The sequence below is a fragment of the Ochlerotatus camptorhynchus genome, unplaced genomic scaffold (genome assembly GCF_037179485.1).
Source record: "Ochlerotatus camptorhynchus isolate MF236.1 unplaced genomic scaffold, CSIRO-AGI_Acam_v1.1 ptg000077l, whole genome shotgun sequence".
NCBI classification, from domain to species: Eukaryota; Metazoa; Arthropoda; class Insecta; order Diptera; family Culicidae; genus Ochlerotatus; species Ochlerotatus camptorhynchus.
In genome coordinates, this window is record NW_027040567.1 from 7,233,320 (window position 1) to 7,249,517 (window position 16,198).

At 41.9% G+C, this 16,198-nt stretch overlaps 1 protein-coding gene across 5 annotated transcripts in view; it reads left to right on the forward strand.

The window, feature by feature from the left end:
* The window catches only part of nvy (nervy), a 322,382-nt gene extending 308,380 nt beyond the window's left edge, over positions 1-14,002 (forward strand). For 3 of the 5 annotated variants that reach the window (XM_065217533.1, XM_065217534.1, XM_065217535.1), the window contains 6 exons: positions 5,410-5,576; positions 5,658-5,832; positions 11,490-11,894; positions 11,960-12,139; positions 12,206-12,313; positions 12,377-14,002. In XM_065217533.1, coding sequence (XP_065073605.1) covers positions 5,410-5,576; positions 5,658-5,832; positions 11,490-11,894; positions 11,960-12,139; positions 12,206-12,313; positions 12,377-12,520 — 1,179 coding nt within the window. In that variant the 3' untranslated portion in view covers positions 12,521-14,002. Of the gene's footprint in view, positions 1-5,409; positions 5,577-5,657; positions 5,833-11,489; positions 11,895-11,959; positions 12,140-12,188; positions 12,314-12,376 lie in introns of all 5 variants that reach the window. The other 2 variants (XR_010517434.1, XM_065217536.1) reach the window with 2 other exon arrangements.
* Positions 14,003-16,198: the final 2,196 nt, after the last annotated feature.

The window sequence follows — 16,198 nt, forward strand, 5'->3', positions numbered from 1 at the left end:
GAGAGACGGAGCTCTCAAGGTCGGCTCTGGACAAATAGGGGACACTGATCAGCAAATGCAAACACGGTCACCTAATCTTTCACTAATTAACGTTTAGTAATTAAAACCTACTTACAAATTCTAAGGGTGTGTGTGTGTGTGTGTGTGTGTGTGTGTGTGTGTGTGTGTGTGTGTGTGTGTGTGTGTGTGTGTGTGTGTGTGTGTGTGTGTGTGTGTGTGTGAGTGTGTGTGTGTGTGTGTGTGTGTGTGTGTGTGTGTGTGTGTGTGTGTGTGTGTGTGTGTGTGTGTGTGTGTGTGTGTGTGTGTGTGTGTGTGTGTGTGTGTGTGTGTGTGTGTGTGTGTGTGTGTGTGTGTGTGTGTGTGTGTGTGTGTGTGTGTGTGTGTGTGTGTGTGTGTGTGTGTGTGTGTGTGTGTGTGTGTGTGTGTGTGTGTGTGTGTGTGTGTGTGTGTGTGTGTGTGTGTGTGTGTGTGTGTGTGTGTGTGTGTGTGTGTGTGTGTGTGTGTGTGTGTGTGTGTCTGTGTGTGTGTGTGTGTGTGTGTGTGTGTGTGTGTGTGTGTGTGTGTGTGTGTGTGTGTGTGTGTGTGTGTGTGTGTGTGTGTGTGTTTGTGTGTGTGTGTGTGTGTGTGTGTGTGTGTGTGTAAGGGCCGGCCGGCACGTGGAGCTCTGCTGCGGGGAATCGGACGGGGTGGCTACTAGTGCGATCGAATGATCGCTGATATTGCTGCACGTCGGCGGCGTCGGCGTCACTTGCGCTGGACGCAGGCGACTGCTCGATGAGTGCGATGAATGGCACGCTTGCCACGGACAGTGGTATCAGATGGTACGAGTTTCTGTCGCTGTGAACTCCTCGCGGTACCAGGTTTCCTACCAAGGTTGAACGTCGGCTCGTTGGCACGTATAGCCGGTCGATCGAGCACTACCTGGCCCAGTGCCTTCTCGAGCTGATTTCACAGACACCCGGCTTTGAGATAAAACTCAATGGGTATGATTCTACGGTTTCAAAGTATTAGGCAGCTTTGTATTTCCACCCGTATTCGACTGTTCCCTATTTATTAAACTTTGTTCTTCAACTTGGTGAACTTGTTCTCTCAAAGGTTGGCGTGGAAAAGAACTAGTGCTATTCTTCGGACCGGTAGCAGACCATATATTTTCCTTTTCCCAAAATGTTCCTTTCCTTCTTGATCCATTAGCCCCATTCCAAATTTCCTTTCTCCTCCATGATCCGGTGGTAGGTGTTGTTTTCTGTATGCTAAGTGTAGGTGACCTCTTCTTGTAACTTACAAGTACTAATTAGCATTATACTATTTCATGGTTTCATTATTCCGTAAAACATTTTTGTATAGCAAGTGAGTGGAAGTAACCCTGATGCCCCGTAACGTGGGTAGATCACCTTTTCGTGGTACGTTACGGGATGTAAGATCTACCACCGACTCCTAGTCTTGACTACTTCAAACTAGGGGAACAGGATTTTACAGTAATCAAAGGAACACATCTTAGTCCTTGTTACTTTTTATGCCTTGTTGATAGTGATAAGTCCTCGGGTTGCGTGGACCGAGGATGATCTTGAAACAAGGAAAAAATGAGTTAGTTAGTCTTCACCTATGTGATTCCTAATCTTCTATTCGTTGTTTCCTAGTTTGAAGTGGTTAAAGGGTTTGAAGTGGTAAAGGGTTCTGATGCATGGTCATTATCGGTGTCATGTCTTGTTTTTTTTGCTAAGGAATCCAATTTTGACTGACAAAGGGGCGCGCCTTTGGAGGGTGTTTCAACACTCCGAAGGGTATAAATAGCGGGACCTTTCAATTAGAATCGATTCCTTGCGATAAAGGCAAGAATGACAACTGTATCAAAACCGAATACTTCATCATTTCTCAATAGTGATGGAGTAATACGACATGCACTAAACTAAGGACACGGGATATACTACAATAGATCAAATTACTGGTCGCAGTGGTTTTATGTCCCGAACAGAGGAAAAAAAAAAAAATAACCCTGATTCTACGCAAACATTAGATCAATCATTACTGATTATAAACTATCATGGTTCTCAGCCATGAGCGCACCGAACAGCAGTATACTAGTGGATTGCTGTCTCGTTCGGTTGAGTGTTCGCTCTTTATAGCACTGCTATCGCTCTGCTCGAGCTTTTAACTTAGGGCAAAGTTCCCAAACGGTAACAAAATTTAGTCGATTGCTGAATTTATACTCTCAGGGAACAAATACACACAATGGCTCTAATGTGGGCCTATGGATCTAATATTGGGCCCATCGCTAAAAATCTGCTATTTACCAATTTTATCTAGATGAACGCGTTATTGAAAATGTAGTCGATTGCTGAATTTATGTATGGGCCCAAATTAGGGGCATTTAGGCCAACATTATATGTTTCTGCAAAGTTCGTTTAACCTCCTCTTCTAGGCTAAATGCCCGCACCTTGAACTTAACGCTATCCATCAAATCCGAAGGGAGTGACTCTATCTTAGATAAAGGAAAATTTTGCTTTGTTGTTGTGAGATGCGCGCACACTTATTAGATAGAAGGAAGATTGATGAAGATTTTGAAGATTTCCTGAAAAAGGTGGAGAGCGATGCTAGTAGATGGATTTAGATGCAAGAGATAAAAACAGATTTTTCGTAGATTCGCTATCGTGAGATTTTTTGACGATCATAAATTTAGATTTAGATGTGTCGCACCCTACGATAAAATCCTGTGAAACACTTGCGCCATATTTCTTACACACTTTCATCCACTCATTCTTCAAATCTTTGTCGTTTTTTAAGACCTTCCCTGTTTTCCGGAGCTTGCCCTTCATAAGCACCCAGAATTTTTCTATTGGACGAAGTTCTGGCGAGTTTTGACGGATTTGCCTCCTTCGGCACAAAAACATCGTTGATTTCGTACCACTCCATCACACGATGTCAGATCCGGCCAAAACAGAGTGTCACCTTCGTGGGACCGAAGGAAGGACAGCAGGTGCTTTTGGAGGCATTCTTCTTTATATATTTGGTCGTTGATGGTGCCGGTCGTTATGAACGGCTTACTAAATTGCTAAATTTGCCGCACTTACAAATTGCCTGCCACTCTAAGTACTTCTTGGCAAGTTTGTCGAACTTCTTCTTCCGGAGCTTCTCCGGAACATCCAGGCGAGACTTGCCGACGAAAACCTCCAGTCTGGGGTTCTGCTTGGCGTCCGCTTTAATGTACGTTTCGTCGTCCATTTTGATGCATTTCGGCTGCACCAATCACTCGCGGTACAGCTTCCTGGCCCGGGATGTTGCCACCGTATTCTGTTTATCGGTGCGGTTAGGCACTTTTTTTTACCTTAAAGACAGACCGCTTCATTGTCTGCTGGACGAACTAGACGGAAGAACTGACCTTCTCGGCCACGTCCCGAATCGAAAGGTTCGGATTGCGCTTGAAGTAATCCCTCACCTTCCTTGCGTTCACGAGGTCTTCTTGAACGATTTTACCACACGCGACACGGTCGAATTGTCGATTCTAAACTGTTGCGCGATCCACCTGTAGGACTGGCCTGGATTTTCCACGACCGCTCCCATAATTTTTGTCGTAGCACTTCTTGCTTGGAAGCCATCTCGGTAACCACTTGACAGATTGTGACGAGATTTTGTACATGTAAACATTTTTATAGACTAGTTTTACTCAAAATTTCATCAATTATACCCATGCAATAAAAAGTTATACACAAAAGAAAGTGTTGCATTTTTTTCGAGTAAAATCTTTAGATGGGAAAAATTATGCAGAACAACTTTGTCGAATTAGACATTTGCGCTAAATGTCATTAACTTTGAACTTCTCATACACAAGCTCATACACAGGCCTTTAGGTATGGGTGGTGTAGAAGCCAAAAGTAAATGGTGGTTAACTTTTTGCACAGAAGTCCAATCAAGTTGCGGTCTTGAACTACGTTGTGCTGCACAGTTTTCCTAATCGAAATCTCAAGTTTGATCATAATTGAGCATTTTTTAATATTTAAAAGCATCAAAATAGTTTGTATCGCTGCGTTATCTTTACGACCAACTTGAACTATTTTTATCAACCAAATTGTAATCCTAATAAATTCAAGAAACTTCACTGAAGATGTCAACTCAATTGGATGCAATCCCAAAGCGTTATTATTTTTTCCCCTGCTAGATTTAATTCCTGCCCCACTGTGCATTGTTCCCCCGCATCCAAGTTGGGATGTCGGGAAAACGATGTCAGCAGGTTGCTCGTGTTAGCGGATGTTCGTAGTACGGATACGAGGTTGCAGCAGCAGTTGTTGTTCGCTGCTTAGAGCTGCTTATAGAGCGAAAGAAATGATGATAGTTTTTCTCGGAGACCATGTTTCCCGTCGTCGTCGTCGTCGTCTTCGTCATCAACCTCGCCATAAAGCCTAGGTGCATGTGTCACCCCCGCTTTCAGAACAGCAACCTACAGCACGTGCTACTGTGGCAGAGCAGAACAAACAGAGCTTAAACGGTGGAAGGGAAACCCTTTCGCTCGGACTTTTGCCAGCCTGAAACAGGAATTTTGCGAAACCCTTTCTTGTGTGACTAGGTATTGATGTGACTCCTGCAAAACGATGAATGATTCTGAATCTTGCCCTGCAGACCAGCATGGATGCTGTGTTCTGCAGATTCTTTTCAACGGCACTGTAGGTAGTGCAGTTCCCCACATATTTCAAATCCCCAAAAACTCCAAAACTACCGGTTTGACGAAACGGATGCTGATGGCGTTGAAATCCGAATGATGAACTGTTTCGTTCTTGTTTTCTGCAGCAGCCGGTGCTGTGCACGCGGTGAACGACAAGAAAACGGAACCAAACATCGCCGTTCAGTTGGTACGGCAGCAGAAAACCCGGATTTGAAAGTTTTGCCCTCCGCACTTTCGGCTGGTGGCACACTGCACAAGAAATAAAAAGCGATCGGGTATGGTGATTTTTCTTTTCCCGGGCTCTCTTGGTCCAGTCTGTTGAATGGAAATCGTTTTTCCCAAGCGTCGTCGTCGAACGCGATTTTTGGAATGGGAGTCCGAGTCTGCTTGGAGCCTGGAATGGGGTGCATGTGCTGTTTTTAAGTGCCGTTCTCTGTTCCAATCCAAACGGGTGAAGCTTTTGTTTCAACATGTGAGTGTGTTTGTGTGTGTGCGTTTTGTGCTCTGCTATTTTGACGACGTCCGCCAACCTCCTTCTCTACTCTGCTTCCGGAACGGTTCGGATTAGCTTTGACAGCACTTCATCATTATTGTGTACCAGCTGTTGGCTGTTTATAGTTTTTCCCAGCTCAGCTCAGCTCAGCTCAGCAGTCGGTCGAATGGGGAATAGTGCGTTCCTTCCGAATGATTGGATTCGAAATGTTCACCCGGATCTACAATGCTTTTCTCCTTCTCCTTTCAATTTCCCCTTTCAGACCCCATCGCAGTATGTCCGTTCGAATGAGACCAGTGTGATGGAGTACGTCCAGAATCTCGCCGACACAGCCGATATCTTCCTGTCGCACGAAGGATTCGGTTCATCGACGCCTATCCCGGCACCCAGTGTCAACGGGCTGGGACTGAAGCGGCGAGCGTCCGATAAGTAAGCTTTCTCGAATAAATCCCTTTCCGGGGACTTTGATCACGATTGTGCTCTTTTTGTTTTTTTTTTTCAACCGAACAGCTTATACGATACTCACCAAGCGGGACCGCCGGAATGGGCCGACTACGTACTGCCACCGACCAAACGGCCCCATCCGTCGCTGCTGCTGGCAACCGGAACGCCACAGCTCTATCCCACACATCCCGCACTGTTCGAGTACCAGAACGGAGGGCTTCATCCACATTCCGAGGGACTGGTAAGTGGCTATCGACATTCACACAACTGATTGCAATACAAATTTGATAGTAGGTACTCCATGCTTTCAATGATCGTATATGGATCTACGGCATTTGCTAGTTTCCTTTCCAAACAGAAAGTGTCCAAACATAGTAAAGTTGTCTGACATGACGATTAAAATGCACAGAGGACAAGTAAATGAGGAGGAAATATATATTTTGAAATACAATGTCTTCCTGGTTAAAATGCTTTCAGGGTAATCTATAAACATATAGGCTGTCCCAGAATGTCTATGCACGATTTTGGAACACCCCTGTTTGTTTCAGATAACGTTTAAACAGCTGATTATCACTGTGAAGCATTGTTTACATTTCGGCCAACAATTCCGTGCATCGCTATTCTTTTCATTGCCGTGAAAGCGCAAACAGATCGTGCACAAATGGTGGACTATCCCCAGCATTTCTCTTACGTCAATTATCGAAATTGGAAGGTGTAACCATCGGAGCTGTTCGAAACGCGATTCGGAAGCTAGACGAGGAAGCAACATTCCAGGGCTAGTAAAAATCTGGACGTAAACCGAACCCTGTTGAACAAAATCTGGATCAGAAATTCGTGCAAGCTTTCATTCGTAAAACAGGACTTCGGTTCAAGACGTGGCTAAAAAATTGGGATCCTCGAACGAAGAGTAATGTCCAGCGGGCCAAGGCAAGAATGGGTCTAAACACGTATAAGAAGTAGAAGAAGCCAAAGCGATGTAAAAAACCATCCACATCTGTCAAACCGAGGGCTCGGAAGTTATACGACCGATTGCTGCGTGGAAAGTCGGTGTGCGTAATTCGAGAATGCCTGACCATAACAAACTATTCTAATAGCGAATTCGCAGGCTTGAGAATACATTAGAAAAATTCCTTCGGGAAGATCAGCGATGTCAAGTTCTTCCTGTTCGTTGTCCAGGAGCTGCAAACAAAATGCAATGCAATGCACAAACATGCAATGCAAACAGCTACAAAGCATTTGCCGTTGTACGATTAAAATATCACCACTTACCTGAACTACTGGAATCTCCGTCGGGAATGTCTGGAACATTCGAAGCAGTATCTAAACATTTAATCTCAATTCGCAACGTTTCAAATCCTGAACAGTTCAAATCCTCCCAATTCTTCTTCTTATTTCCTTTATTTAACGTCGGTCTCTGTTCCGCAATCTAGTGCCAATCACCGACCGTCATCGATTGCCATCCATTGACGGCAATCGAATGTGCAGGAAGGCAACTTCCACACCTGCGTAAATCCTCCCAATAGATTAGTGCACGAAGATTTGCTGCACTCTTCTCTCACCCGTAAATTTTGACAGTTTTGGGTGGTTTGTTTTGGCTCCCATTCGTTGACATCTCTTTTACTCAGACTGATTGGAACCAAAAAGTGAGGTAAGGGACCGTACACTGCTCTATTAACGCAACGATCGCAAAACAAACATAAAAATCAGTTCCAACATTTCATTAGGGCGAAAGTGCTTTTGTAAGCAATGAATCCAATTGCCGATTTCTCGCAAATCAAAACTCACTCTTGCAAATTAGCTATGCCCGCTGGTCGAGAAAACATTTCTCTACCTGGTGGTGTTTTAAATTGCCATGTGTGAGCTCTTATTCGTGAGAAATCGATGACCAAAGGATTTGCTTACAAAAGCAATTTCGCCCGTTTGAAATATTGACATTAAAGTTACATTTTGTTGCATGTGTGTGTGCATGAGAGCAGTGAGAGTAGATTTTGTTTTGGCTGCGTACTTTTTGAAGATCTCTGATTCTAGTTTAATACGCTGAAATTGGGGTTTTAAAGCAAAATTCGAGATTAAAATTGAGGGTAATACGGCAGGTACCTACATATCTTGTAATTAGTGCAATTGCAGACAAGTTTCTACACAAAACCGGTATTCAGCGTCAGTTTGAGCTGCTCGAATTAAAATGATCAATGCATCTTATCAATCGAGCAGATCAAAATGCGTATCCTACGATTCTAACTTTACCACTGAGAAATATTATGAGAATATTTCTAGATGAACATTTCAGAAGGTCCTATCTGCATTGATCGATTCCCCTAATCGACTTTCTCTTTCGTTAATAACTCAGCTGTTAAACCTTTCCCGGATGTGCTTGACGTTTTGGACACTAGATATGAACCTCCTTTGCATAGCAGTGATTATCAAAAGAAAAAGTCGATGAAGAGAATCGATCAAAGCAGATAGCACCTTTTGAAATGTCCATCGAGATTTCTTCTAGAACTACGAGAAAAGAGGGTTGCCGCTTTTTCTTAAAATTTCTAGTAGAAGGACGCCCCAAATTCGAGTAGCTACATTTCCTACCTCTTGGTATTTCGAATGCTTTGAAACTTGTTGTATTCCAAGAAAAAGTATCTTAGAATCACTGCTAGAAAACTGCCTTAAAACTGCTCGACTACACTGAGGCAAATAATCTTAAGAATTGCATAAGGCTCGACTTATGAACGACACGTGACTTATGAATGTTTATCATCAAACATGAGGTAGCTCTTATTTACCTTTAACAATTTCATTTTTACAAGCGTCGAAAGACGAGTTGTCAATACACGGTCCCTTAATCTCAACGTCCATGATTCGGTTCCAGTCTGCTACGTTTAATTTATTTGTTTGTCAACATTATTTTTCATAAGGCATAACAATGAAATTCATACTGATTTCTTGTGCCTAAAATTCATAAATGGGGCGTCAGCGTCCAATTTGAATCTGATCAAAATTTACGCGGATAAGGCGATTTTTATACGGTGAATGAGAACGACCCAAATTTGAGTTTAGTTCACTCATAATCGCCAAAAGTGCAGGAACTCAGCGATGAGTAAAATTTGTCTAATGTTTTCCCAGGTTTTTCCAGGATTTTTCAGGGAAAAATTCCCGAATTTGAGAAAAGTAAAGATTGGATTCACTCAGTCTATTGGTACTACTCCGAGACTGAATAAAATTTTCGTCAATTTTCCAGGCAGATTTTTTAGGTTTTCCACACTTTGAACTGAAAGAGAATACTTTCTACTTTGAACTGAAAGAGAATACTTTAGAGAACATGAATATGAAATACAAATCGAATTTGCTGTAAACAGAGTCATATTATCATTTTTTAATATCGTGCTTAGACATTCTGGGACACCCTATATATTAACATCACCTTTTGGAGCACCGTTCATTCATTTTAATATAGAATCCTTCCGGTAAGTTCAACTAGCAGCGCCGGTGGTGTAGTGGTATGCGTGATTGCCTCTCATCCCAAAAGTCCTGGGTTCAATCCCAGTCGGCGCCACCGAGATTTTCTGAGGCATAAAATCTCTGATCACGCCTGACTTCGCAAGAGAAGTAAAGCCAACCGGTGAACACTCGTGTTTATTTTAGTTACCATGGAGAAGTAATTTGTGATTAGCCCCGGTCCCTTTCGAATTGTATCATTATTTATGAACGGCCTTATATTTGAAATGACGTTTCACATTCAACTAGTGATGTCCGATTTTCATTCGAATAATCGTTTAATCGATTAACGAACCGAAAAGTAAACTATTTATAATCGGTTAGATCATACCGATATAAGCATTAACATCTCCACAGGATCATCACCGATCGTTTCAAACATGTGCTGCACTCTCATTGGTGGAAAAATGCCAGCACAGCGAACAAAAAATAATCGATAAGTTGTTAATGGAGTAATTTAAAAATTGGGGCATCTCTGATTTTGGTGTGATTGTTTTGATAAAAATGAGCGCAAAATTTCATCTCTTGCGAGAGGGCAGCAAAACCACAAAATTACCTTGAATACGGGGGGTTCTCATTGGATCAAAGGGACCGTGAAAGAAGACACTAAAATATAAAGTTTTTCTTCCGACAGTTTCATCTTAGTATTCATCTTTGGTAAAGCCGCTGGCCCGGTCCGTAAGTTTTGATGGGTCGATAGGTAGAGTCCAGAGTACTGCCTCCCTGGCGTCGGTAGCATTGGTACTCAGTACGGAAAACAAGATCGACGGAAAACAAATCAAGAAATAATAAAAAAAAAAGAATTGATGAACTACTCAATGTTAGTCTTCTATGTTAAAAGAATGAACAGTGCTCCAAAGGGCATCGCAATCCCTGCAAGAAGCCATCTTTGATCCCTTCAAAACGTGCAAGTAAGGTAATTTAACCCGTAAAAGCCCAGGCCCTGGTCCAGACTGTTTGCCACCATCGTTCATTAAGGTTGCGTCGATCACACCTATTCACAAAGCTGGAAACATCCACAACGTTGAAAATTATCGCGGAATTTCGATTCTAAGCTGCCTCCCAAAAGCTCTGGAGAAGATCGTATATGAGGTCGTATATCAAGTGGTTAGGTTAGGTCAATAATTACCGAACATCAGCACGGCTTCGTGAGGAAACGCTCTACAACAACCAACTTAATGGTGTTTGTCAACTCGCTGATCAACTCCATTGAAAAACGACGACAAGTTGATGCGATCTACGTGGACTTCAGTAAGGCGTTCGATAGGGTTCCACATAGGGAGCATTAACGGTGTTAATTCGCCTAGTTTCGAGCTACCCTCTGGTGTTCCCCAAGGTCTGGGGCCTTTAATTTTCATCCTGTTCGTGAACGATCTGTGTAGTCGACTGTGTTCTTCGAAACTTATGTTCGCCGGTGACTTAAAGATCTTTCGTACAATTAAGTCAAGACTTGACTGTTGCGCACTCTAGAAGGATATTGATTCCCTTTTGCGCTGGTGTACATTGAACGGTATGCAGGTTAATGTCACAAAATGCTGCGCAATATCTTTCAGCCGTTCACGCGAGCCCTTACGACATGACTATAGGATAGGACTCAGTAGTTTGCTCTTCGTTTCTTCAGTTAAGAATTTGGGTGTTATCATCGACTCTAAAGTCAGATTCAATGAGCACATCTCCATGATAACTGCTAAAGCATTCGCCACATTAGGTTTCTTGAAACGAAACACAAACGCATTCCAGGACATCTACGCGCTGAAATCACTATACTGTGCTCTCGTCTGCAGTCTTCTAGAGTATGCTGTTGTTGTGTGGGCACCCTTTCACGCTATTCAAGCTAACCGAATCGAAGCCATTCAGCGAAACTTCTTAAGATACGCTTCACGTGTTCTGCCCTGGAACGATTCGGTAAATTTGCCGCCTTACGAAGAACGGTGCAGGCTGATTGACCTGGACACGTTGGCAGCAACGAGGAAACTACTTCAGCGACTCTTCCTGTTTGGATTGCTTAACGGTGACGTGGATTGCAACTCTCTTGTGAGCCAAATCTACATCAATGCTCCTCAAAGAGTTCTACGTAGTTACACGCTTCTGTTGCAACCTACCCATCGGACCAACTATGGATTCAACGAACCGTGGACTTTGTGCTGTCGTGTGTTTAATGAAACGTTTGATGTATATGATTTTAACATTAGTAAATCTACTTACAGGCATAGAATTCGACACATAGCCTAGAAAATATCTGTACAACTTTATGTTGAAGATTTAATTAAATAAAAGAATTGAAGAAGCTCAGCGAACTTCTTAGAAGATCAGTGTTAGTTAACTAGTTAGGCTTCTTTGTCATATTTCCCCATTTGTATACTTCACTTACCACGATTCCCTGTTGAACATCCAAATTTTACATTTTTACAGCATTCCATTCACCGTGACGAGCGTGACCTGCGGATACCCTCCAACGATAGTCACCGAGCATCGAGAATTCCTCCGGGCGGTGGTAGTGGAGGCGGCGGCGGTGGCGGTGGTGGTAGCAGCAGTATAATTGGAGCTGCACCTGGCAGCACTGGCAGTGTAGCTGGCGGCATAGGTACTGTTGGAGGTACCAGCGGAGAGGAAGAATGGAAAAACATCCACACTATGCTGACGTGCATATCGGCAATGGTTGAGAAAACCAAACGGGCCATTTCGATTCTGCAGCAAAGAGGCATCGAAACGCACGCCGCCCGGGATCATCAGGACAACTCGATAGCGGACATCAAACGACAGACGGAGGAGAAAATTGCCGAATTTCGGCGAAGCGCTGAGGAGTCCGTTAATCAGGTGAGTTGGAATGAGAAGGTTTTGGGGGAGATAGGTGACTTATTGCTTTTCTTCCTCAATGGCAGGTCAAACGACAAGCGGTGATCGAAATTCAGAGGGCGGTGGCCGCTGCCGAGGCGAGAACGATCGAGATGTTCGCCCAGGAGCGGCTGAAAATGGAGAAGATGTTCTCCGATATCCACCGGACCAGCACGGATCCAGACTCGGAAGGACCAACCAGTGGAAGCCAGAACGTTAGTACTCTTGTAATATCGTCCGTTGGGTGTAATACAGAGCGTAGCTCTCTAATTTCAGTTGTTGTCTACTTACAGGCGTGCTGGAATTGTGGTCGAAAAGCTAACGAGACGTGTTCGGGATGCAACCTAGCCCGGTATTGTGGATCTTTCTGTCAGCACAAAGACTGGGATCAACATCATCAGGTAATTAGGTTGTATTTGACCACCTATCTGCAGATTAATTCAACAAAGGTTTTACTTTCCAAGGTCTGCGGAACATCCCGAGCGGAGAACGCCTTCCAGAAGCATGCAGCGAGCGCTCGAGCTGCTCTGTCGTCACGTTCCACAACGCCCCAACAGTCCCAGAGCAGTAACAGTACATCAAATGGGACGGCGGCCGTTGCAAAATGACGGACTAAACCACTGAAACCTAAGAAGAAGTATCTATGCTAGTCAAATTAAAACAAACCCAATTCATACGACGATTATGGAGGAGTTAAGATGAGCCAACCATTTCTTGCATTAGAGGAAGAAGTCAGGCTAATATATCTTTAATTTCTACACCATAAGACTAAAACAGGAAATAGACATATAGCTGATTTCGGTTCCTTGAATAAATACTAGCCAAAACATGACTTTCACCTGTATTTTAGAACTTTAGTTGACGAATATCCAAATGAAAAGTGCAATATATGATAATGAAGGTGGGTAACATCCTCTTCAAAATGATCAAAACTAGTGGAGAGGATAGGAGAAATAAGAAATTCGATTGAAAATAAAAAAAAATACGTAGATGTGAAGTTAAATTACGACAAAGAAACACTCATTTTAGAATGTTAGCCCGTTTACTCCCAAGAGCACCGCTTCACAACCCCGTCAATCGTTTCCTCTCGTTTTCGAGTCAATAGGTTTATAATCAGGGCAACCCTAGTGTACTGAAATCGAAGCACGTGCTTCGAAGCGTACTGCGCCGAATCCAAGTTCATTCTCGCTTCGGTTACGGTATTTGTTTGAGCACGTGCTTTTCTGTTTACCAAATAGATATTCACTCAACTCTTTCAACAGAAATACACAGATACAACAATAGCCATGTTCGCAGTCAATACATAGTAGTAGCAAACCAAACAAAAAAAAACAGTAATTAACCTAGCAAACAGCTCCCATTGATTGATTCGATAGCACAGTGTAGAATAATTTCTCAATACACCCACACACACAAATAGTGAGGCTAGAAACCATAGAAATACACGCAGTGACTCCAAAGATTGACACACGTTCTTCTAGTTTTAAACCCTGTAGACACACAAGATTACCATTCATTCGAATTTTTTCTAAGATCACAGTGTAGAAATAAAAACAAGCAAAAGCTATCGGTAGCGCAGTTAATTATATTACAAGAACAGAAAACCATTGTTAATTATTTATTTATTGAAACCTAAGTTGGCATAGTTTGTACACTAAAGCAAATAAAAAAAAAAAGTTTGCAAATTCTCAATTTTCCGTAAGCGTGATTAGATCACCGTTGAAACTTATCAGTCAGAAATCCCAAGTCTAAGTAATTCTCAAAAGCAGAAAATAACACTAAATGCTAAATATTCGACTTATAGGACGCATTAGCTGTGAATCTTATGCTGGTACATACATTTTTTGTTGCGATTGTAAAACAGGATGGGTAAGTAAAACAAAAAATCAAACGTAGGGATTCCATTGTAAATAGATAACTCTTTGTCAAGTTGTAGCGTCTATCCCCAATGTTCACAAAACACACACACACACACACACACAGAGGAATACACTCATTCACGTTCGATGAAAATTAAACAATATCACATGGGGGAAAACATACACACACACACATTAGACTTAGTGAATTTGAACCCGACGGAATCTGAAGAAAAATGAAATCACCGAAGAAAAAAAACTGCAAATAAAGTCTCATTTGTTTCTAAAAATAGGTGTGATGGTATTCAATTTTGAAAGAATTTTCCTGCTTATTAATTCATTAAATGCAATACTATTGAACAAAATTTAAACAAAACAACTCAACTTTACTTATAAAATAAAATGACGAAGAAGAAGATCGCATGATCAATCTCAGAAACTAGTCATATCTTCTCTCGACAGCAGAGAGCCTACTTTGTCGGTAATGGTGGAAATCCTGGAAGAAAATTCTTCAAAAATATCGTCAAGCGTATTTTGTATGCACACTAGCACCCTCTATCAGGCACATTCCCAAGAATTGGTTTGCAACCGGAGCATCATGCATTTTTTCATTAGTTGCTTTTCCCTCGATCTGTCAACACATCAACTGTGTTGAATAAAACAAAACAGATGAATTTTGCAGAAATAAGAACCCTTAGAAGATAGGGTTTTTGATCTAATTTCCGTCCTTCTAAGCACAACCCGCATTCTACCTCTTTTTGAACGGGTTTGAACAAAAAATTAACTCTTCAAAAAGCTATGATTGTGTTGGTTTATTTCCTTTAAATTCCGTTATAATTGCTTATATTTTGACAGATACGGGTATTTCGTCTACTACTTGCAGACTTCATCAGTGCCAAGTGGTGTTGAGTACTTGGCACTGATAAAGTCTGCAAGTAGTAGACGAAATACGCGTATCTGTCAAAAGATAAGCAATTATAACGGAATTTAAAGAAATAAACCAACACACTCAAAGCTCTTCACAAAAAATGAAATATTTTAGTCATAGATGACTTCTAAATTTATTCACCTTTTCATACGTACCGTTTGATTTGAAAAAGAGTCACAAATTGTTGAGATATTGTTTAAAATCTAATATTGCTTCTTGATTCTAAATTCGTCCTACAATTCCGTCCAAACGCATTGAAACACCATTAGATTTTCTTCGTCCTACGGTACCGCTAAATCCTATTAATGTTGTAGCTAATGAACTAACGCGTTGGAACAAATCTAGTATTGATATGTGCACGGTGAAATCATTGATATTATTGATCTATTCTGATCGATAGAACGAAAATTGGCGATTACAAAGAAGTAGCGCTCTACCCTATTTACAGAAGCTGAGACTTTTATTAGGAATTTGTTTTGTTTGTTTAGTGCGTTTTTCTTTTGCTGGAAATAAGTTTTCAAATGTGATTATGCATCACTTCTTCTTCTTCTTCTTCTTCTTATTCTTCTTCTTCTTCTTCTTCTTCGCATTTCAAGCTTATTGAATATCGCATATTAGCTTATTGCGTGCTCTCAACTTAGTGTTCTAGATGCACTTCCACAGTTATTAATTGAGAGCTTTCGATGCCTGTTCCATTTTTGCATTAGTATAATTGTGTGGCAAGCAAGTCCAATCATACTCTATGCCCAGGGAAGTCGTTAAATTTTCCAACCCGAAAAATTCCTAGACCGGACCGGGAATCGAACCCAGCCACCTCCATCATGGTCTTGCTTTGTAGCTGCGCCTTTACCGACTGAGCAAAGCGAGGCCCCATGCATCACAAATGAGTGCCATTTGTACCACCGCTCATAATAAACAAATATAAAATGTATCAGTCAAGGATATTCATGGTGATATATTGAACATCACGCTTATTCTGGTCAACTCAAAATTGAGTCGAATGTACTCATCTCAGCGGCAAGTATGGCTACTCAAAATTGAGTAGCCTTATGTTGACTCACTTTTGAGTAAACTTCGTTCTCACAGACTGAGTCAAATCCACTCGCCGGTATTATCAGTTGCGGGGAGAGTTTTTGTTTTGATTTTTATTCAAGGAGATGGAAATTGCCTTCTTCGGATTCATTCTACCGGAGCAAAAAACGGTTCAACACCGTTTCCCTAAGCAATTCGTACTTACCTGAAGGCATTTCAGCCGGTTTTGAGTTACATTTTCTATGAGGTTTCCTGCGACATGACTGGCATTTTTTTCCAAGTCCAGGATTTTGCTGACTGAGTGGCTTTTACTCAGTTTGACATTTCTCGTTAACTCAATTTTTGACAACTCGATACATCGGACGAAAGTGAGTACGATCGACTCACCTGGTGAGTAAGCAGAAGTTAGCGTGATGACCAAAACTGGTATACGTTGATAGAATTGTAAGATTGCCGCAAAAGCTCAA